General features: G+C 40.2%; 1 protein-coding gene and 1 pseudogene across 2 annotated transcripts in view; one reads left to right on the forward strand and one right to left on the reverse strand.

Annotated features, from left to right (window-relative positions):
- LSM14A (LSM14A mRNA processing body assembly factor) overlaps positions 1-22,706 on the reverse strand; it is a 76,924-nt gene that overhangs the window by 49,159 nt on the left and 5,059 nt on the right. For both annotated transcript variants that reach the window (XM_014536621.1, XM_005862475.2), the window contains exon 2: positions 2,728-2,891. In XM_014536621.1, the coding sequence (XP_014392107.1) occupies positions 2,728-2,891 (164 nt within the window). The remainder of the gene's footprint in view (positions 1-2,727; positions 2,892-22,706) is intronic.
- On the forward strand, positions 9,025-18,324 carry LOC102255161 (annotated as a pseudogene).

The raw sequence follows: 22,706 nt of genomic DNA on the forward strand, positions 1-22,706 counted from the left end.
CCTATAATACTTCAACAATAAAAAAGAAAGGAGAGGATAGATGAAAGAATTTCTCTAGTTTATGTTTTAAGAATAAAATTTACCCATTTCTTATTAAAAAGCTTGTCTTAATATTCAAGAAAAATGAGTGGTAAATAAATGTTAAAAGGTCCCTTTTCTTTTTTCTGCTTTAATTTTATATTAGAAGAGTTCCTGAGGTATTTTAATAACTAGAAGACAAATTGTGTATAATATGTACTTTAAGAATCTGATTTGTGGGAAACTAAGATTTTTATCACTCACAGAACAAAAAAAGGAAAGTTAATTTAAAAGTACTACATTGATAAATGAATAAGCATCTTTTAGCGCAAATGACCAAAGACTTTTTTTTAAACCAGGGGTTTTATTTATTTACTTTTTAATCCTCATCCGAGGATATTTTTCCATTGATTTTTAGAGAGAGTGGAAAGGAGGGGGAAAGACTGAGAGAGAGAAGCACATTGATTGGTAGAGGTAGAGTTACGTGCCCTTGACTGGAATCAAACTTGAGACCCTTCAGTCAGCAGGCTGAGGGTCTATCCACTGAGCAAAACCAGCTAGGGCCAAACAAAGACTTCTAATAAGAAAAAGGGTTAAGAAAAAAATGAATTCAGGAGGAAAACCAAGGGGGCCACAAGGTTTTAATCAGCTATGCCCTCAAGTAAAAATATTCTTAAGACCTGCTTCCTCTGCATTATAGCTGACAGTTTCTATATGCTTCCAATTAAAATGTAAAATGAAAATAGGTACTATAATGGACATCCTCTTTATTTTTATTTTATTTTTTTTCTTTTCTTTTGTTGTTTAGGGGTGGGGAATCCCAGGGGATCCTGGGAGGGGAGGGGGTCCCGGGCCAGGGCCAGAGGTGGGGTCGGGCACCAGAGCTTTCAGTTTGTTCCCTGGACATCCTCTTTAATCCATAATTAAAATCTTTTATTTTTTTATTTTGCCTCCTGCACATCTCCTACTGGGGATGTGCCCGCAACCCAGGTACATGCCCTTGACCGAATCGAACCTGGAACCTTTCAGTCCGCAGGCCGACGCTCTATCCACTGAGCCAAACCGGTTTCGGCTAAAATCTTTTAGATATGTGTTTCTGTTTTAAATAAAATACACAATTAAAAAATATATATATATTTAGAAAATATATATATTTCAAATTGTGGCTCTATCCCAATCTCACTTGACTTCAGAGAGGAAGGGAGAGGGAGGGAGAGATAGAAACATTAATGATGAGAGAGAATCATTCATCAGCTGCATCTTGTATGCCATCTACTGAGAACTGAACCCGCAACCCGAGCATGTGCCCTTGACCGGAATCGAACCTGGGATACTTCAGTCCACAGGGTGAGCCTCTATCCACTGAACCAAATTGGCTAAGGCTAAAATACTCAATTTTTTACTTCTCTCACTGAGAATACTTAAGTCTTCTTTTTAAATACCTTATTTAGGGAATTGAACATGTCTGTATATTAAAATTTTATGTTTGGCTCTCTTTTTTAAAAAAAAATCCTCACCCAAGGACACATTTTTTTTATTAATTTGAGAGAGAGAGAGAGAGAGAGAGAGAAACATTGATCAGTTGCCTTTTGTATGTGCCCTGACCATGACGCTCCAACGAACTGAGCCACCTGGCCAGTGCTATGTTTGGTTATCTTATATAATGTTGCATGTATATTGTACAACATATAATGTGATTTTACTCCCCTGCCCCCAAACCTAATATACCTAAGAGTAGCCATCACCATTTTGGTTTTTATTTTTTAATTTTTTTAAAAAAAATATATTTTATTGATTTTTTACAGAGAGTTAGGGAAACAGATAGAGAGTTAGAAACATCAATCAGCTGCCTCCTGCACACTCCCTACTGGGTATGTGCCCGCAACCAAGGTACATGCCCTTGACCGGAATTGAACCTGGGACCCTTGAGTCTGCAGGCCGACGCTCTATCCCGAGCCAAACCGGTTAGGGCACCATCTTGGTTTTTAATATGAACCACATGAGAATTAATATAGTGGCACAGATCCTGGATTCGAGCCAACTGCCTGAGTTTGTTCAAATTGTGGCTCTATCCCAATCTCACTTGTAAAAACTGAGAATAATTCTAATAACAAGCTCAGAGGGTGGTGAGGATTGACTTTTTTTTTTAATGTATTTTATTGATTTTTACAGAGAAGAAGGGAGAGGGATAGAGAGTTAGAAACATTGATGAGAGAGAGACATCGATCAGCTGCCTCCTGCACACTCCCCACTGGGGATATGCCCGCAACCAAGTTACACGCCCTTGACCGGAACCGAACCTGGGACCCTTGAGTCCGCAGGCTGACGCTCTATCCACTGAGCCAAACCAGCTAGAGCGAGGATTGACTTTTATGTATACTGGTTTGAATAGTGTTTCTCATATAATTAGATCTCGATAAAATATTTTAACTGATGTTGAAATTAGAAAATATTTTATGATAAAAATAAATTCATTAGCTACTTCAGACTTTATTTAGTTTCTTATGCTCTAGAGAGAAAAACCTAGATGAAACATTATCCAGGTATTTTAGGTATCTAGGGAAATATAAAATGGTAAGCTATATATGGGCATTCAACTGAGAAAACAAACAAACAAACAAACAAACAAAAAACCCTGAAAACCCAGGAGCGGCAAAAGCCAAGGCATCAAGTTTATTTGAACACCAAGACAAACTTATTATCAGTTACCTGAACGATAGCTGGGTCCTGAGGCAAAGAACATTGTGGTTTTGGCGGCTCACAAACAGTGAGGTCTTTAATATCACTTCCGCGGAATATTATGTATTCAAAGACTTCATCTCGAGGTGGTATTGGACGATCTGTTGGTCTGTCTTCTGTACCAAAGGACCGAACTGGTAAGAAAACAGAGGATATGAGATATGTGCCTATTCATCATATTCAGGTAGTACGTCTTATAAGTGTACTGTTCCAAGTATAAGCAGCAGTTCTTACATGTCACCCATGAGATAGTACTCATTAATTCGTAGCTAAATAATTTTTTTAAAAAAGAAAAATAAAGTGAGTTTTGCCTAGAGCCAAATGTATTCAATTTAAACAAAGACTGTATTATAAGGTTGTGTTATTCCTAGATTTTTATTTATTTACTAGAGGCCTGATGCACAAAATTTGTGGAAGAGTAGGCCTTCTTTCTCTGGCTGCCGGCACTGGCTTCCCTCTGGCACCCAGGACCCGGGCTTCCCTCGCAGCCCCGGCTTCCCTTGGAAGGTCATCCAGTCTAATTAGCATATTACACTTTTATTATTATAGAAGATATCTTTGGTACTTGTGGTGAGAGGAAATGTTGATTTATTTTTTATTTACTTATTTTCACTGTTTGATCTATTTTTTTTTTAAAGAAATATTTTATTGATTTTTTACAGAGAGGAAGGGAGAGGGATAGAGAGCTAGAAACATCGATGAGAGAGAAACATCGATCAGCTGCCTCCTGCGCACCTCCTACTGGGGATGTGCCCGCAACCAAGGTACATGCCTTTGACCTGAATCCAACCCGGGACCTTTCAGTCTGCCGGCCGACGCTCTATCCACTGAGCCAAACCGGTTAGGGCTTGATCTATTTTTAATGTCCTCATTCAGCAAAATAGAAAATTGGAAACCTATGAGATATTTCCTGTGTGTGTGGTGGGGGGAAGTGGGAGTGGAGAGGAGAGGCCAGTGCGTGAAGATTTACAGAGTCCACAAAATCCCAAAGTTCTGAAAATGCCTGCATCTGTATAGAAGTTTCAAATAAGAAAAGTCTGAAAGATCATATATTATCCATTTAAAGAGCATCCTAGAGGAAGTAAACGCAACATAGTGCAAAGTTTTGAACGTATGCATTTTTCCGCAGAATTGATCCAAAGCTAGGCTGAAGATGAATGTTATTTCAGTTTAAATAATACCTTTTTTTAATCCTAAAAATTCTTTCTAGTACTTATGAGACTTCCAGGAAAGATGGTGGCATAGGTGTAGGTTTACAGAAGACTATCCTTCCCTTAGGCTAATAAAAAAAGTTAAAAGTATCCCCAAGCCAGGAAATGATCTCAAACTCATACCATGCAATTTTGTTAAGTATCTTTCAGATGCTGAATGAGTTAGTCTGAACTGGAAGATGAATCCCAGAAACTGTATGTAGCATGTCCTTAGAAATTTTTACTGGTACCCACAAACTTGGTGGATGAGGATAGGGGCATAGATGTGGAAAAAAAGTTGAAATTCCCTTTCCCCTGGTTGCCAAACAGTACTGTATCAGGGCAGGAATAAGAGGCAGGTTTTACATTTTGTCCTTTATCCAAAAGGACGGCTAAAGAGTTAGAAAAAGCAGAACTACTAAGAAAATTACAACTAAATCAATCTCCCTCCTAACCTCAGGATCACCACCATTACCACCACCATTACCACCACCACCACCACCACACAATGTATAATGTCCCAGCCCTCCAAAGTAATAGATTAGCTTATCCTGAAGCAGAGGAGGGGAAAAGTCAAAGCCCTTCCTCTACAAAATCATAGAGAAGCTCCATAGCTTCCTAAGGACTAATGATAATCACATATTCAAAAGATAGATTAATTGCTTTATATTCTAAAAAAAAAATCAACTTTATACCTTAAGAAACTAGAAAAAAAACAACACCAAAATAAATCCCAAATCCAGCAAAGTAAATAATACAGATAAGAGCCGAGATAAACAACAAAAAGAACAGAAAAATAATCAACAAAACTAAAAGTTGGTTTTCTGAAAAGATGAATAAAATATAGAAACCTTAGCTATAGTGACCAAGGATAAAGTGAGAAGATGCAAATAACTAAAATCAGGAATGAGAACAAGGATACTACTACCAGTCTTATGGAAATTAAAAGGCTTATAAGATAATCGTATGCCAAAACAAACTAGATAATCTAGATGAAACAGAAAAATTCCTAGTTACCAAAAGTGATTCAAGAAAAAAAGAAAAACAGAAAATCTCAACAGACCTACAAGAGATTGGACTAGTAATCGATAACCTCCAAAGAGCCAGAACCAGATGGTTTTACTGGTGAATTTTATCAAACATTAAAAAAAGAATTAAGATCAATCCTATTGAAACTCCTTAAAAAAAAAAAGAAAACACTTTTTAACACATTCTAGGAGGCCAGCATTAGCCTGATACCAAAAGTCAAACAAAGAGACCATAAGAAAACTACAAATCAATCTCTCTTTGATTGATTCTTAAAAAAGTTCTAAAAAAATTTAAAATTCTAAAAAAAAAATCTAAACACAATAATTCTAAAAAAACAAAAACAAAAAATACCAGCAAACTAATCCTCAGTATATTTAGAAAATTATATACCTTGAACAATTGGGATTTTATCCTAAGAATGCAATGGTGGTTTAACAAATTCAGTGTAATATACCACATTAATAGACTGAAAGGTGGAGTCCCACACAATCATCTTAATAGATGTAGAAAAAAAACATTTGACAAAATTTAACACGATTTCATGATAAGAACACTTAGTGAACTTGGAATAGAAGGGAACTTCTTTAACATGAAGGGCATAACAGTATATGAAAAACCCACAGCTAACATATCCTATATAATAAAAGGGTAATATGCAAATCGACCAAACCACAGAACGACAGGTTGCTATGACGCGCACTGACTACGGGGGGGGAAAGGGGGGCAGACGCTAAAACAGGAGCTTCCCCATGGTGGTCAGTGTGCTCCCACAGGGGTAGCGCTGCTCAGCCACAAGCCAGGCTGATGGCTGGTGAGCGCAGCGGCCGCCTCCACCGCAGTGCTAAGGATGTCCGATTGACGACTTAGGCCCAAGGGGAGTGGGCCTAAGCTGTCAGTCGGACATCCCCCAAAGGCTCCTGGACTTCAAAAGGATGCAGGCTGGACTGAGGTGACCCCCTCTACCCTCCCCCCCCAGTGCATGAATGTCGTGCACCGGGCCTCTAGTTCAATGATAAAAGACGAAAGCTTTCCCCTAAGATCAGAAACAAGACAAGGATGCTCACTTTCGCCACTGCTATTCAGAAGTCTTAGCCAGCACAATCAGGCAAGAGAAATAACAGGTAGCCAAACTGGAGAGGAAGAAGTAAAACTATCTCTTTTTGAAGATGACAGGATTTCAAGTATAGAAAAGACATGAAATTCATTTTAAAAAATCTATAAGAGCTAATAAATAAATTCAGCAACATTACAAGTATAACACCAACACACAAAAACTGATTGTTTCTATATACCAACAATGATCAATTCAAAAAAGAAATTTAAAAAATAATTCCACTTATAACAGTATTCAAAAAAAATAAAATATCTAGGAATAAATTTAACTAAGGAAATGAAAGACTTGCACACAGACAATTACAACACATTGCTGAAATAAATTAAAGACCTACATAAATGGAAAGTCATCATGTTCTTGAACTTGGAAGACTTAAAATTATGATGCTTCCTAAAGTTATCTACAGATTTAGTACAATCCCTATCAAAATTGTGATGGACTTGTTTTCTTTTTCTTTTCTTCAGAAATTGAAAACCAATCCTCAATTCATAAGTAACTTTAAGGAAGCCTGAATAGCCAAAGAATCTTGAAAAAGTTAAGAGGACCCATACTTCCCAATTTCAAAACTTTCTACAAAGCTACAATAGTCGAAACAGTGTGGTACTGGCATAAGATAGACATACAGATTTATGGAATGGAACAGAGTCCAGAAATAAACCCAAACATCTATGGCTAACTGATTTTAGACAAAGGTCCAAGACCACCCAAAAGGGAAAGATTAGTCTCTTCAAAAAAAGGTTCTGGGACAACTGAATGACCACATAAAAAGAATGAGTTTGGAACCTACCTTACTCCACATATAAAAACTAGAGGCCCTGTGCACAAAATTTGTGCACAGGTGGGGTCCCTAGGCCTGGCTGGCGATCAGGACCGATCAGGGCCCAAAGGCCCCAGCGGGGTCAGGAGACGAGGTGATGGTTGCCAGGCTGGGCACAGAAGGAATGGAAGCCGGACGCTGCCATTGTCGGCGCCCCGCCACTGCGTGGTTTCCTGCCTTCCCTCATCGCCACGGTGGGTGGGCAGCGGGCCGATCAGGGCCTGCTGACCAGGAGTAGGACAGAGCGGAGTAGGTTAGCTGCCAGTCCCAAGGGAGCCGGCCTTCGGCCACCCTGGGAAAGGGGCCATGTCCGCTGCCACCAAATCCTGGTTTCCTGTCCCGGCCCGGGGCCCAGCCCTGATCAGGTGATCAGGGCCTGCTGGCCGGGGGGAGGAACCATGGGAGGTTGGCAGGCTGGGGGAGGTTGGCTGTGGAAGCGCACTGACCACTACGGGGCAGCTCCTGTGTTGAGTGTCTTCCCCCTGGTGGTCACTGTGCATCATAGCGACTGGTCGTTCCATTGTAATGGTTGCTTAGGCTTTTATATATATAGATTATCTCAGCCCAGCCAGTGTGGCTCAGCGGTTGAGTGTCAACCTATGAACCAGGAAGTCATGGTTTGATTCCCAGGCAGGGTACATGCCAGGGTTGCGGACTTGATTCCCAGTAGGAGGCGTGCAGGAGGCAGCCAATCAATGATTCTCTCTCATCATTGATGTTTCTTTCTCTCTCCCTTCCTCACTGAAATCAATAAAAAGATATTTTAAAAAATTATCTCAAAGTGGGTGTGATATTGTGAAATAAGACACATATATATTTTGGTCTTTGTCTCCAGCTCCTGGCCAGAGTTCATAAAAACCTTTGTAGATTCCAAAGAAATAAAGGTACTAAGAGTGTGAATCTTGTTCTCATACCTGGTCTTTGACACAGAGCTCCTAAATCTCTTGGAATTTCCTGGATGACAGGCACATCTTTTGCTCTAATGAGAAGACTCTTGGTGGGCTCCTAGATAGCTTCAGGAAAGGGGCTGGTCACCAGATTAGAAGCTTAGAACTTTCAACCTCACTTCCCATCCTCTGGGAAGGAGAGAGGAACTGAAGATTGAGTTGATAATTAATCATGTCTACATGATGAAGCTTCCACAAAAATCCCCAAACTACAGGATTTGGAGAGCTTCCAGGTTGGTGAACAATGCGGAGGTGCTGGGAGGGTAGAAAAGTCATGAAAGCTCTGCACTCTTTCCCACCTGTCTTGCCTTATGCATCTCTTCCATCTGGCTGTTCCTGAGTTGTACCCTACTGTAATAAACTGATAATCTAATAAGGAAACTGTTATTTTGAGTTCTGTGAGCTGTTCTAGCAAATGATCAAACCAAGGAGGGAGCCCTGGTGGCTGCGAGGCCCGGAGCTCAGGCCTCGCAGCCATCGTGGCCGGCAGTGGCAGCAGCAATGGGGTGATGGGGGTGGTGCCTTCCCCTGATCAGCCCGGTCGCCTCCTGCAGAGGGAGGCCAGACTATGGCTTAGGCCCGCTTCCCTGAGGGCTCCCGGACTGTGAGAGGGGGCAGGCCAGCTGAAGGACAACCCCCTCAATGCATGAATTTTCATGCACCAGGCCTCTAGTACACAATGTACAATAACCATTCAGTGACTTTTAGTATAGTTATAATGTTGTGTGACCACCACCTCAGTTTTAAATTTTTTTCATGGCCTTAGAGTATGCCTACTCATTAAGTAATCCCTCCCCATTACCTCCTACCCCCAGTAACCACTAATCTGCTTTTCCTACCCTGGATAATTAAGGGAACATACAATGTGAGACATTTTGTGTCTGGCTTCTTTTACTTAGCATAATGCTTTGTAGTTTCATTCCAATTAACATGTATCAGCATTTCCTTTTTATGACTGAACTAGAGGCCTGGTGCATGAATTCGTGTATGGGTGGTGTCCCGAGGGGGGAACCAGGACACGATCGGCCCTCTGGGCAGGCAGTGGGATGCCCTTGCCGGCCTGGGATCCGGATCTGTCCCACTGACGTTCACACTGGTTGTCGGGGGCCACCTGGCAATCGCTTTTATATCCTTTCTTCCTTGCAGAGCGTCTAGGGAGGGGAAGCGGCCATGGTGTCCGAGGGCGACTTCCAGGAGGCTGACGGCGCTGTCAGGATCGTGCCGGCGGCTCTGGTCCATCAGTGCCTGGCCCATTCTCTGGAGATTGGGCAGGCAAGACTACTAAGGGAATGAGTGACTGCCGCTGGGCGGGTGGGCCACCGAGACGGGTCGGTCAGCTAAGCGGTGCTCCTGCTGTGGGACTAGAGGCCTGGTGCATGAAATTCGTGCACAGGGTGTGTGTGTGTCCCTCAGCCCAGCCTGCACCCTCTCCAATCTGGGACCCCTAGGGATCGAGCATAAACCGGTAGTCAGACATCCCTCTCACAATCCAGGACTGCTGGCTCCAAATCGCTCACCTGCCTGCCTGATTGCCCGTAACCACTTCTGCCTGCCAGCTTGATCACCCCCTAACCACACTCCTGCCGGCCTGATCGATGCCTAACTGCTCCCTTGTTGGTCCAATTGCCCCTAACTGCCCTCCCCTGCCAGCCTGGTCGCCCCTAACTGCCCTCCTCTGCAGGCCTGATTGCTCCCACCTGACCTCCCTTGCAGGCCTGGTCCCTCCCAACTACCCTCCCCTGCCAGCCATCTTGTGTCCACATGAGAGTGGCCATCTTTGACCACATAGGGGTGGCCATCTTGTGTGTTGGAGTGATGGTCAATTTGCATTATTACGCTTTTATTAGATAGGATACTAGAGGCCTGATGCACGAAAATCATGCAAGAGTAGGCCTTTCTTTCCATGGCTGCCGGCACTGGCTTCTTTCCGGCACCTGGGACCCGGGCTTCCCTCACAGCCCTGGCTTTGTCTGGAAGGTCATCCAGAAGGACGTGTGGCTAGAGAGAAGAGTTGCAGTGACCAACTTCCCCACACAGTATCTATATTATAAAATACCAAAGCTTTCTAAATTTAATGTTATAAACATATACATAAGTATACTTAGTACCCCCAAGTGAAATCATTAATATTTTCCACAAGCCTTAATTTTTGACACAAATTAAAAATTATAAATTAGACTCTGATAGCAATTGATAAAGAAGAAAAGCAAGTCTATTGAAGACCAAAATGTGACAGCAATAAACAAGACTAAATTAGTTAAGAAATGCCCAAAAATAAGGAAAATAAGGCTAAGTTCAAATAAAAAATTAGAATAAAATCTATGATGTAGTTTTAGTTAAAACTCCTCAAGTATCAGTTGTAAGAATTGGTCCAAACCCACTTATCCTAATCTAAGTTCCAACCAAGCTCATTATTCTCAATACATAGAGTAGGTTTTCTGTCCTCTACTGTAGCTCCTCCCCACATCCAACCCATCCTAAATTTCAGCTTTAGACACTACTTTACTACTTGTATTTGTCAGGCTTCTCCAGATAAACAGAACCAACATGATGCGCACACACACACATATTTATTTTAAAGAATTGGCTGTGAAAACCCAAAATCTGCATCATAGGCTGGCAGGCTGGAGATCTAAGAAAGAGTTGCAGTTGGAGTCCAAAGGTGGTCTGCTGACAGAATTCTTTCTTACTCTGAGGAAGTCAGTCTTTGTTCTAGTAAGACCTTCAACTGATTAGATGAGGCTCATTTCCATCATGGAGGGAAATCTGTTTCACTCAGAGTCTATAGACTTAAATATTAATCTCATCCAAAAGAACACCTTTATAGAAACATCCAGAATATTTGACCAAATATCTGGGCACTGTGGCCCAGCCAAATTGACACAAAATTTACCATCACATAACTCTACCAGTGATATTTCCACGTGGAAATAATATGAAATAATATGTTCTTCACGCTTCCTTGCAGTCTTCTGGGAAAGACCCTTATATTTCTTCCTTCCTTCCTTTCTTTTTTTTTACAACATACATAGACTTCATTTACTTGATTGAAAGCATTCTTATGGTACATATGATGTTTTACACAGTTGATCTCTACTTTGTTCACACTGACTTCAGTGAGTTGTATTTGGGCTTCTTGCTCAAAACCCCACTCAATTGCTGCTGTGGCTGTTGGTTTGCTTTCTTTTAGGACCAAGGTGGGTACTTTCATATAAAATCTTATTTTTAATTCCTTCTCTGGCGATTCTTTCCTGGATTTTTAGCTTTGCATAATTATACCTACAATAAAACCAGCATCGTAAAGTCACCAAGATAAATTCTCCTACTCCAACACCACACGATCTTTTAATTCTACTATCTAATAAAAAATGTCCAAGGCCAGCTATAACAGATCCTAACGAAGAATGCAATACCAAGTCCTGTGCACAGGAAATATTCTTGACATCTAAAATTCCTAGGAACTTAAAGGGCTTCCCCTTCCCATGCTCACCAGGCTTCGGCAGGTGGCCACAGCGACAAAGCGGGTGGCCACATGGATACGTCAGTGCCTCCAGCTCCACCCTGTCCCCACCAAGGGACACTGCCTGCGGAACCCCTATATTTTTCTTTTCATCCAGAGTCATCTCCCATAATTATAGATTTGAGACCTTGCTCCGTTAATTAGCTCCTCTCATTTGCAACTTTACTTGCTTCCTCCATGCAAGATTCTTCCCCCTGAATTACTAATACATGTAGATTTACTCAGACATTATCTTTTCCTCAACCATGAGAATTTCAGACTGAGTGTAAGATAATAATTACTAGTGATAATAAGAATTTAGGGAGAGAGGCATGAAGAGAGAATTGTAAAACAAATTTTAAAAAAATTTAAAAATTTAGATGGTGATACAATAACAAAAGTAATAATACAAAAACACATTTAGAAGAATCTCTTTGAAATTGTAGATAAGAAAGATCTTGAAACATTTCTATAAATCATAGAATGGCAAAAGAAAATAGATCTATATTCATTATTACCAATCTGAGAGAACACAATATCCTTAACACTGTCTTCATTTATCATACTGTCTTTTTCTATGAAATATTAAGTTATTCCACTATGCATTTTCTGACCAAGGAAAATTTTCAGAAATAATAACCCTTCATGTGATCAACAGTTAATTTGCCATATACAAAGAATACAACGAAGGGAAAGATACTGAAACAATAAGAAAAGCTGATAAGCACACACAGAAAAGAGAAGATAAAATGAGAACATGGGTGCACCTAACACTTCCTAGCTAGGACAATCAGGGAATGCTTTGCAGGACTAATAATGTTCAAGCAAAATCCAAAAGGATAAACCTGATTCCCTCCTGATCCATTCCCAATTTGGTTGATAGAAACCACTATATGCACCACTGCCCAATTCCTCTCTGTTTCTTGTCCAATTATTAAAGAAATATATTTGTATTGATTTCAGAGAGGAAGAGAGGGGGGAGAGAGATAGAAACATCAATGATGAGAGAAAATCATTTGATTGGCTGCCTCCTGCATGCCTCCTACTGGGGACCAAGTTTGCAACACGGGCATGTGCCCTGACCAGGAATCAAACTGTGACCTTCTGGTTCATAGGTCGATGTTCAACCATGGAGCAACACCAGCCAGGCTTGTCCAGTCCATTTTTAAAAGTCCAACCCATTCTCTAATTTCTCATGTATCCGTTCCTTCCTCTCGAGTTTAACTAGTTTAGGCCTACATTTTCTCTTAAAAGATTCCAATTGAGCCTGGCTGGCATGGCTCAGTGGTTGAGCATTGACTTATGAACCAGGAGGTCACAGTTCAATTCCTGGTCAGGGCACATGCCCAGGTTGGGCACTTGATCCCTAGCTGGGGGCATGCAGGAAGCAGCCGATAAATGATTTTCTCTCATAATTTATATATATATGTGTATATATATATATATATATTTTTTTCTCCCTTCTTCTCTGAAATCAATAAAAAAATGTTAAAAAAAAAAAAAAGATTCCAACTGACTTCACTACTGTCAGCTTCCACCCTCACTCCCAATCAAATTTTACACTAATTTCCTAAAGCTGTATTCTGGAATGCCACTTTATTGGCTAAACTCTTTCAATGACTCCCTATAACACACCAAGAAAACTCAGACTTGTTAGCATGTCATTCAAATGACAAACTGAGTAAGATAAATTTATCAGAAGAAGCTAAATAAAAAGGGATTTGGGAGATAGGGGTTCCTAAATCTGTTATCTGACACATTTTTCATCAGCACTTGAGCCTTCCAGATCTGTTCTTCTCTTTCCTTTGTGACTTCTATCATAATTTGTTGCATTGCTCACTTCTTCAACAGTCATGTAAAGAGTAGGGGAAGAGCATCCCAACTCAAAGGAACCTTATGATAGATGCAGTATCCTCAAGAACCTTGGTCTGTATTGCTCTTTTGTTTCCTAGCACCTAGCATAGTGTCTAGCATGTAATCATAGTTGGCACTCAGTAATTCTGTATTAATAGCTTATCAAATAATAAGCACCAGGCAGATACCAGCTTTCCCTCTATTTTCCTCATTTGCTTCAGGCTATCTTTAGTGTGGTAGATTACCTGTGATCTTAATTGTGTCTAGGTTTCTCCAGAATCTCTCTTATGCTCTCCAGAGAGTACCAGAGCTCAAGAGGAGTAGCTATCCAATTATATAAAATGCAAGAGGGGATTGGAAATATCACCACTATTGAAACAAATTGAGTTAATCTTCCAGTTTTTAATTCCATCTTCACCCCTAATTACTTCAGTATTCTAGTTTCTATTAGCACCTGGTGATGCCAATTCCTGAGCCTTTTAGAAGTTTGGGTGGAAATCAAGTCACTTATTGCTTTACCCACGGCCTCCTTATATTGCAGCTTTCTCAATTCTGCTAAGAAGTCATTTAAACTCATCCATTTGCTTTTCAGCCTCCAAAATTGTGTTGTCTCCTGTGAAAATTGACTCTGTCCTTTATGGGTTTATGCCTTTTAAAAAGAAGTCACTCTCATGAAGTTTTACTAGGATTTATCAGCAGGAAGAAAAAGTATGTCCAATCTGTAATCTAAATTTAATCTTGAGTGAAACTGCTTTCAGTTGATCATTATTCCTTGTGGTTGGTTTTTTATTGTAATCTCCCAAACTACAAAACCAAGAGACAGAGATATGAATACACGACATAAGGAAAGAAGATAAATGCATTCAATAAAAATTAAAACACACACACACACACACACACACACACACACACACACACACCGTGGGAGGGACAGAAACAAAACAGAAACTAATCTGAGAGTCAAAAAGAGAGAAACACAGATAGAGACAGGCAGACAATTTATTATGTTAAAGAGACCTAACTCTTCAGATTTACAAGATCCACAGAGAACCACTCAGGAAAAACACACACCAGTGTTGTAACATTTCTGAACTCCAAGAATAAAATCTCCAGAGAGTAAGTGACTGAGAATCACACTGGCATCAGCAACACTAGAATGTTAGAAGGCAACAAACCAATAACCTCAAAGTTCTATAAAAAAAAGATTCTGAATTTGGAATAATATAGCTGACCAATCAATCAAGTAATCAAGAAAACCACAGGTTCACTAAGAAAATTTGCTACCCACACATTCCATGTTCTTTGTTTTTACAATGACAAAGATGCACTCAAGAAATATTGAGGGGAAAAGAGAATCAAGTAAAAGGCCAACACTGTAAACAAGAAACAGGAACCTCTGGGTATCTATAAATATACTGGTAAGAGATAATGGACTAGAATAGAGCAGTAGAGGTGGTAAGAGGTCAAATTCTGGATATATTTTGAAAGTAGAGCTGATAGGATCAGAAACATATGAGGTATGAGAGGAACAAAGGACTTAAAGATGACTCAAAGGTTTTTGGTCTTACCAACTAAAAGAATAAGGTTGTCATTCAATTAGATGGAGAAACCTAATGGAGAAACAGGTTTGGGACATATGGAATAGATGCCCAGTAGACATTTCTCCAGGTGATGTTAATGAGGCAGTTTGATACATAGCAGGTTCTAGAATAACATCTTTTCATTTTAACATTGATATTGTAGGAACTTAACTCTTGTTTATATCAATTAGCCTACAGTATAATTGGTTTCATTATACACTGTTTCACTTAAAGTCACAGAACCCACTGACAACCTTAAGTGAGGATTTACTGTACAAATCAGGAGTTAAGAGAAGAGGTCCAGGTTAGAGATAATAGTAATGTATAGATAGTATTTGAAGCCATGAACTAGATGAGATCAAGAGAAGAATACAGATGATAAAATAAGTCAATACTTTTTCTAGTTTTCATTGACTTTAGAGAGAGGAAGGGAGAAGGAAGAAGAGAGAAACATCCATTAGTTGCCTCCCACATGCACCCTGACCAAGGATCAAACCGGAAATCTTGGTATGTATCCTGACAGGGAATTGAACCAGTGACCTTTTTGGTGCATGGGATGATACCCAACCACCAAGTCATACTGGCCAGAGTGTAAGTAATTTTTTTAAGAGAGGGAGACAGAGAGAAAGAACCAACTAACCCTGGAGCTCTCCAACATTTAGAGGTTTAAGAACTGAAGAATCAACAAAGGAGACTGAGATGCAAACAGTTGAGGTCTGAGACAAAAATCAGAATGATGTCAAGTGAAGAAAGTGTTTCAAGCCCTAACCGGTTTGGCTCAGTGGATAGAGCGTCGGCCTGCGGACTGAAGGGTACCAGGTTTGATTCTGGTCAAGGGCATGTACTTTGGTTGTGGGCACATCCCCAGTAGGGAGTGTGCAGGAGGCAGCTGATGATGTTTCTCTCTCATCTATGTTTCTAACTCTCTATCCCTCTCCCTTCCTCTCTGTAAAAAAAAATCAATAAAATATATTAAGAAAAAAAAAAAAAAGGAAAGTGTTTCAAGGGGAAAAGACCAATTGTGCAGTATACTGCTGATCTGTCAAGTAGACTAAGGATTAGAAACAACTAATGGATTTAGCAACACAGAAGTCTTTGGTAACCTTGATAAGAACAGTTTCTTACTTGTGGGAATAAAAACCCTAAATAAAGTGGATTCAAAAAATAATAAAAACAGGTGGTGCAGAAAACTTCAAGAAGTATTGGTATAAAGGATAGAACTAGAAGATGAAAAAGAGGAAATGCTGTTAAGAGTAGTAGTGTCTTATTGTTGCTGTTTTTAAATATGGGTGAAACAATAGCCTATCTGTAAAAAGACAGAAAAAATCTGGTAGAGAAGGAAAAGCTGAATATATAGGAGAGTAGAAAATTGCTGGAATAGTGTTCTTGAATCATCAAGAGGGGATGACACCTACTGTACAAGTGAACGGTGGCCTTAAAGAGAAGAATAGTTTGTCTATATTGAGAGACAAGGTTGCCATTTTGGGCACAGATGCAGGTAACTGGTAGGTCGAGCTCATCAAAATTCGCATGTTTGCTCTTTTTCTCTCGTTAAATAGGAAGCAACGTTCACAGGCTGAAAGCAAAGATGGGGGGAGGTGTGAAGGTCTGAGGAAAACAGAAGAAACGTAATAGTCATGCAGAAAAATGAAATGAACTATGGAAATATAGTATGACTATGGGGTTAGTGAATATATATTTAGAGTGAAACTGATAACATGTCTAGGTTGATTTAATTAACAATGAGATAGCTACTCTATTAAGTGCTACAATAAACTAGTTACTTTTGATGCTAGCTATTAATTTTCAGAATGACTCTGAAAGATGGGCATTATTATACTTATTTAAAAAAATAAAGAAGTTAGAGCTAAGGTTAAATACGTTGTCCAAGATCAAAGAGCTACCAAGTATTCAACTGGCCTTTTGGGTCACATTTTCTTCCAGAAACAAACACACACTCTACAAAATGAGAATAAGAACCTTGTGAATAAAATATTCTACAGATCACACTTTGCCCATTACAATTTTTTACTTCAATGACATCGTTTTAAAAATGGTTCATTAAAGTGTTACTTTAAAGCATCATAGAGAAAATAAAATGTAAATTATTCCTATAGAGAGCATCTTCTACATGGAGTAATACATTCAAGTTAAATCATCTGCACTACTGCTATTATGTCATGCACATAGCAAGATAAGATTTCTTTGCTCTTTCTTCTACTACTATATTTTTTTCAGGCTTTATGCTGTTTTCTCTACTTCTGATTCATGGTTTATTTTACTCCACTCGAAAATACACAGTTAATTTTGGCACCTGACTTCAGACTCCCATAATTACCAAGTACTTCTATGGACTATATTGCAACAATAAACTGTTTCCAAGGCTCCAAGTTCTGGCAACCTGATTAAATAGGGCAAACCAAAAGAAATCACAGCTTGCAGTTTCACTAGATCTTTGACATTCTAGGTAGTGATTTTATGAACTGCTAATTTTAGGTCCCCAACTCCTGTGAGAATGCAAAAAATCAATACAGCACTTCATAGGTATTGCATCCATCATATCAAACTCTTCCACTCTCTCACTGTAATGTATGACTAAGTGGCTAATTAACAATTAAGAAGTGGGTAAGCTATGCCAATGGGCAACACTTAGAAGATAATTATGGAAATACTCTATTACTAGTTTACCCTTTTTTATATTCCTCCATCAATCCCTTGATTTTAAGGACAAACCATTTTAAAAGTAGCTAGCTTAGCTTTTTTCCCTCTTAGCGCTCGCTAGCGATAGCCTGTGTTCCGCTTTCCTCTGCTGCCACCCCGCTCCTGGGTCAGCCAACGCCACGGGCTTTGGAAACCTCAAAAGCCCCTCCGGCCTCCAGGTGCTCAACAACTACCTGGCGGACAAGAGCTACATACATCAAGGGGTATGTGCCATCCCAAGCAGACGTGGCAGTGTTTGAAACAGTCTCTGGCCCACCACCTGCCACATCAAGTCTTATGAAAAGGAGAAAGCCAGCCTGCCCGGAGTGAAGAAAGCTTTGGGCAAGTATAGCCCTGCTAATGTGGAAGACACCACAGGAAGTGGAGTTACCGACAGAAAAGATGACGACTACGACATTGACCTCTTTGGATCTGACGATGAGGAGGAAAGCGAAGAAGCAAAGAGGCTAAGAGAAGAACGCCTTGCACAGTATGAATCAAAGAAAGCCAAAAAATCTGCACTTGTTGCCAAGTCTTCCATCTTATTAGATGTGAAACCTTGGGATGATGAGACAGATATGGCAAAATTAGAGGAGTGTGTCAGGAGCATTCAAGCAGATGGCTTGGTCTGGGGCTCTTCTAAACTGGTTCCAGTGGCATATGGAATTAAAAAGCTTCAAATACAGTGTGTAGTGGAAGACGATAAAGTTGGACATGCTAGAGGAGCAGATCACTGCTTTTGAGGACTATCAGTATATGCAGTCCATGGACGCGGCTGCTTTCAACAAGATCTAAAATCCATCCTGAATCAGTGCCCTTAAATAAAAGCTTGAAAGATAAAAAAAGAAAAAAGAAAAAGAAAGAAAAGCAGCTAGCTTATATAATCACTAGAGGCCCGGTGCACGAATTCATACACCGGTGAGGTTCCTCAGCCTGGCCTGCGGGGATTGGCCGAAACTGGCTCTCCAACATCCCCCAAGGTGTCCCGGATTGCGAGGGCCCAGGCCAGGCCGAAGGACCCCAACGGTGCATGATCAGGGCCGGGGAGGGACCGCAGGAGGGTTCCAGGGCATGTGTAGCCCATCTCACCCAATCCCAATCGGCCGGACCCCAGCAGCAAGTTAACCTACTGGTCAGAGAGTCTGCCCTCTGGTGGTTAGTGTGCGACTGGTTGAATGAATGGTCGGACACTTAGCATATTAGGCTTTTATTAGAAAAGGATTCTTCTTCACAAAGTTTCTTTTCCTACTGCAGTGGCAATCTGGTTTTCATTTGAGTAGTGGATTATCCAGGTACAGCTAACTAAATATGTTAGATATAAATTTCATTCATCTTAGCCCTTTTATTTAAACAATGTTAAAATTTATGTGTACTTCCTTGAATTTTGAAATTCCCATAATTAGAAATCTTCAGTAACTACAAATATCCTTTCATTTATTCTAATATTTGCCAAGAGCTTGCTATGTACCAGATACTAAAGATAGAACAATGAATGAGACAAAAATCCTGATTTCATGGAGCTTCCACTCTGGGGGGAATTTCTTGGTATCCAGGATCTAATATATGCTTGGGCATTATATTCACATATATAATTGGAAATATTCCACAAACTATTCATGTATGTCACAACTTTGCAAGTCCCTCAAATATCCTGAATTGATTCTTGAAAATTACAATTGAGCCAGGCCGGTGTGGCTCAGTGGTTGAGGTCACTGTTCAATTTCTGGTTGGGGCATATGCCTGGGTTTCAGGCTCGATTCTCAGTGTCGGTGTACAGGAGGTAGCTGATTGATGATTCTCTCTCAACATTGATGTTTCTCTCTCTCCCTCTCCCTTTCTCTCTGAAATCAATTTTTAAAATATTAAAAAAGAAATTACAATTGAGCTTGAGCCATAAGATTAAACTGTCTCCCCAATAATATAAATTTTCTCATAAGATTATATCCTCTTATACCCCAATTCTCCAAAATTGGTTACTTTTTTGGAAGGGGAGAGGGCAATGTATGTTAGGTGTTTTATTTTTAAAGAGAAATACAATTGTGAACAAGGAAAAGTATTATTTGGAGATATGCCTAAGAGATTTCTACAAGGTTAACAAACTAAATGTTAAATGGTTTACATTTACTCATTCATTAAAGAAACATTTGTTCATCCCAGGAGCTCATTCTATGGGAGAGGGAAGGTGAAGACTGATAATAGACATATACAAATAAGCAAGGAAGATTACATGTAGGTCATGATCAGTGCTAGGAATAAAATACACTCAGAGATATGACAAGGACAAACTACAATTCAGACATCAAAGTCTTTCTAGGTTGTCTTTAAAACTTCCTGACATTCATTTAGAAGATTCTGAGTATCAAAGCCTATCAAACTTACCTAATTTCATTTTTATAGAATTAAGAGCTAGTCTCTGAAATCTCTAGCAAAAAATAAAGGACATTATCCATTTAGCAATATGTTTGGGGTTAGGTTTTTTTATTAGCTCTAGTGTGACTTATCACCCAAACTAAAATACTTATCACCCAAACTAAAATACTTTCAAGAGAGAAAATGGATGTTCTGCCTAGCCGGTGTGGTTCAGTGGATTGAGCATCATCCCATGCACCAAGAAGTCACTGGTTCAACTCCCGGTCAGGCCACATGCCCAGGTTGTGAGCTCAATCCCCAGTAGTGAGTGTGTAGGAGGCAGCTGATTGATGCTTCTCTCATTCTCAAAATCAATTTTAAAAAACATAATAAAAATATTTTTAAAAAAGGGATGCCCTAATATTTATATCAGACCACAGGCACAAACAAGGACTTTCCACCAGGGCAAACAAGTCCATATGGTCACCCTAATCTAACATAACTAGCCCAAAATTTTAAGAGTATTTTACAGTTCCTGAAGAATTTAAATTATAAGTAATATCTGGAACTATAAAATACTCTTGAAATTTTGGGCTAGTTATGTTAGATGTGGTATATAATTAGGGGGACCATATAAACCAAGTGAATCCCTTACTAAATTTAAAGATTTAAATATCTCACACCATACACGCCAACTTCAGGTGCACTGTAGACCTAAATGTGAAAAGACAAAGCAAGACATTTTGAAGAGACCATCAAAGTATATCCATGATCTTGGAAGAGGGGAAAATTCCTGTAAAAAAACAAAGGAAGAAAGGGAGGGAGGGAAACACTGGCCATAAAGAAAAAGAATGATGAATATGTTTGTATCAAAATGAAGAAATTCTCTGTTCACCAAAAGAAACCATTAAGTAACAAAAATTATTTACATCAGATACATCCAGTAAAAGATTCATATTCAAAAGACCCAACTCTGGAAAAATACATGAATTTCAATAGAAAAATGGTCAAAAAATTTCAAAGGCATTTCATGAAAGATGAAATCCAAATGACCAAGATATGAAAAGGTATGCACCTCATCTGTAATTAGGGAAATCAGGTACACTACATACGGACCAGACTGACTAGAATTAAAATATCTGATCCTAAGTATTCCTTGTTGATGAGGGATGTGGAATAATTAGAACTCTCATATACTAATAACTGAAACAAAAACTAGAAAACAACTACTTTGGAAAACTACTTGGCATTACCTAATAAAGACAACATATTTCTCATGATCCTGCAATTCAAAGAATATAACCTCAAGAAAATGACATAAACGTGCATCAGTGCACTTAAACACAATGTTCATAAAGGAATTCATAGTAGCCAAAAAACCTGTAAACATCAATCGCAGAATATCCAAAATAACTGCAGAATAGATAAACCCTGTGTTAGTTATGATGCAATACTATGTCACAACAAAACCCAAAATGAAAAACAGGGTGAGCAAAAGTAGGTTTACAGTTGTAAGCACATGAAACACAAGTTTATTTATTTCTAAAAAAATATATTTTTATTGATTTCAGAGAGGAAGGAAGAGGTAGTGATAGAAACATCAATGATGAAAGAGAATCATTGATTGGCTGCCTCCTGCACAACCCCTACTGGGGATCAAGCCGGCAACCTGGGCATATGCCCTTGACCAGAATCGAACCTGGGACTCTTCAGTCCACAGGCCAACACTCTATTCCAGGGGTCCTCAAACTACGGCCCGCGGGCCACATGCAAATACAAATATTGTATTTGTTCCTGTTTTGTTTTTTTAACTTCAAAATAAGATATGTGCAGTGTGCATAGGAATTTGTTCATATTTTTTTTTAAACTATAGTCCAGCCCTCCAACAGTCTGAGGGACAGTGAACTGGCCCCCTGTTCAAAGTTTGAGGACCCCTGCTCTATCCACTGAGCCAAACCAGCTAAGGCCACAAGTTTATTCCTGTATTTATTTTTTATTCTTGTAATAGAGGCCCAGTGTATGAATTCGTGCACCAGTGGGATCCCTCGGCCTGGCCTGTGGGATTAGGCTGAAACAGCTTCCTGACATCCCAAGGGGTCCCAGATTGCAAGAGGGCGCAGGCCAGGAACCTCACAGGTGCACGATTGGGGCCGGGAAGGGATGCGGGAGGTTGGCCAGCCAGGGAGGGGCCAAAGGAGGGCTTCAGGACATGTCCAGCCCATCTCGCTCAGCCGGACCCCAGCAGCAAGCTAACCTACCGGTCAGAGCGTCTGCCCCCTGGTGGTCAGTGCACATCACAACGAGCGGTTGAGCGGCCTCAGCATTTCATTAGCATATTACGCTTTGATTGGTTGAATGGATGACTGGACACTTAGCATATTAGGCTTTTATTATATAGGATTATATATTTTTCCTTAACAACTATAAACCTACTTTTATATACAAGATGATTCCATGTATGTAAGGTTAAAAAATGGTCAAAACTAAACTCTATTATTTAGGGACTAGAGGCCCTAAATAATTTGTAAACTCAGGGGGGAGAGGGGGTCCCTCATCCCATCCTGTGCCCTCTCCCAGTCTGGGACCCCTCGGGAGATAATGACCTGCTGGCTTAGGCCTGCTCCCTAGTGGCAGAGGGCAGGCCCAATCCCTAGGTGCAGCCCCTGGTCGGGCTCAGAGCAGGGCCGACTGGGGAGTTGGGATGCCACCCCCTGTCATGCACAGAGCAGGGCGGATCGGGAGGCTGCGATGCAACCCCTAGTCACGCTCAGGGTACAGCGGATTGGGGGGTTGGGGCACCGCCCTGTCACACTCAAGGCAGGGTCGATAGGGAAGTTGCGGCGCCACCCCCTGTCATGCACAGAGCAGGG

Source organism: Myotis brandtii, unplaced genomic scaffold, assembly GCF_000412655.1.
Source record: "Myotis brandtii unplaced genomic scaffold, ASM41265v1 scaffold165, whole genome shotgun sequence".
Taxonomy (NCBI): Eukaryota; Metazoa; Chordata; class Mammalia; order Chiroptera; family Vespertilionidae; genus Myotis; species Myotis brandtii.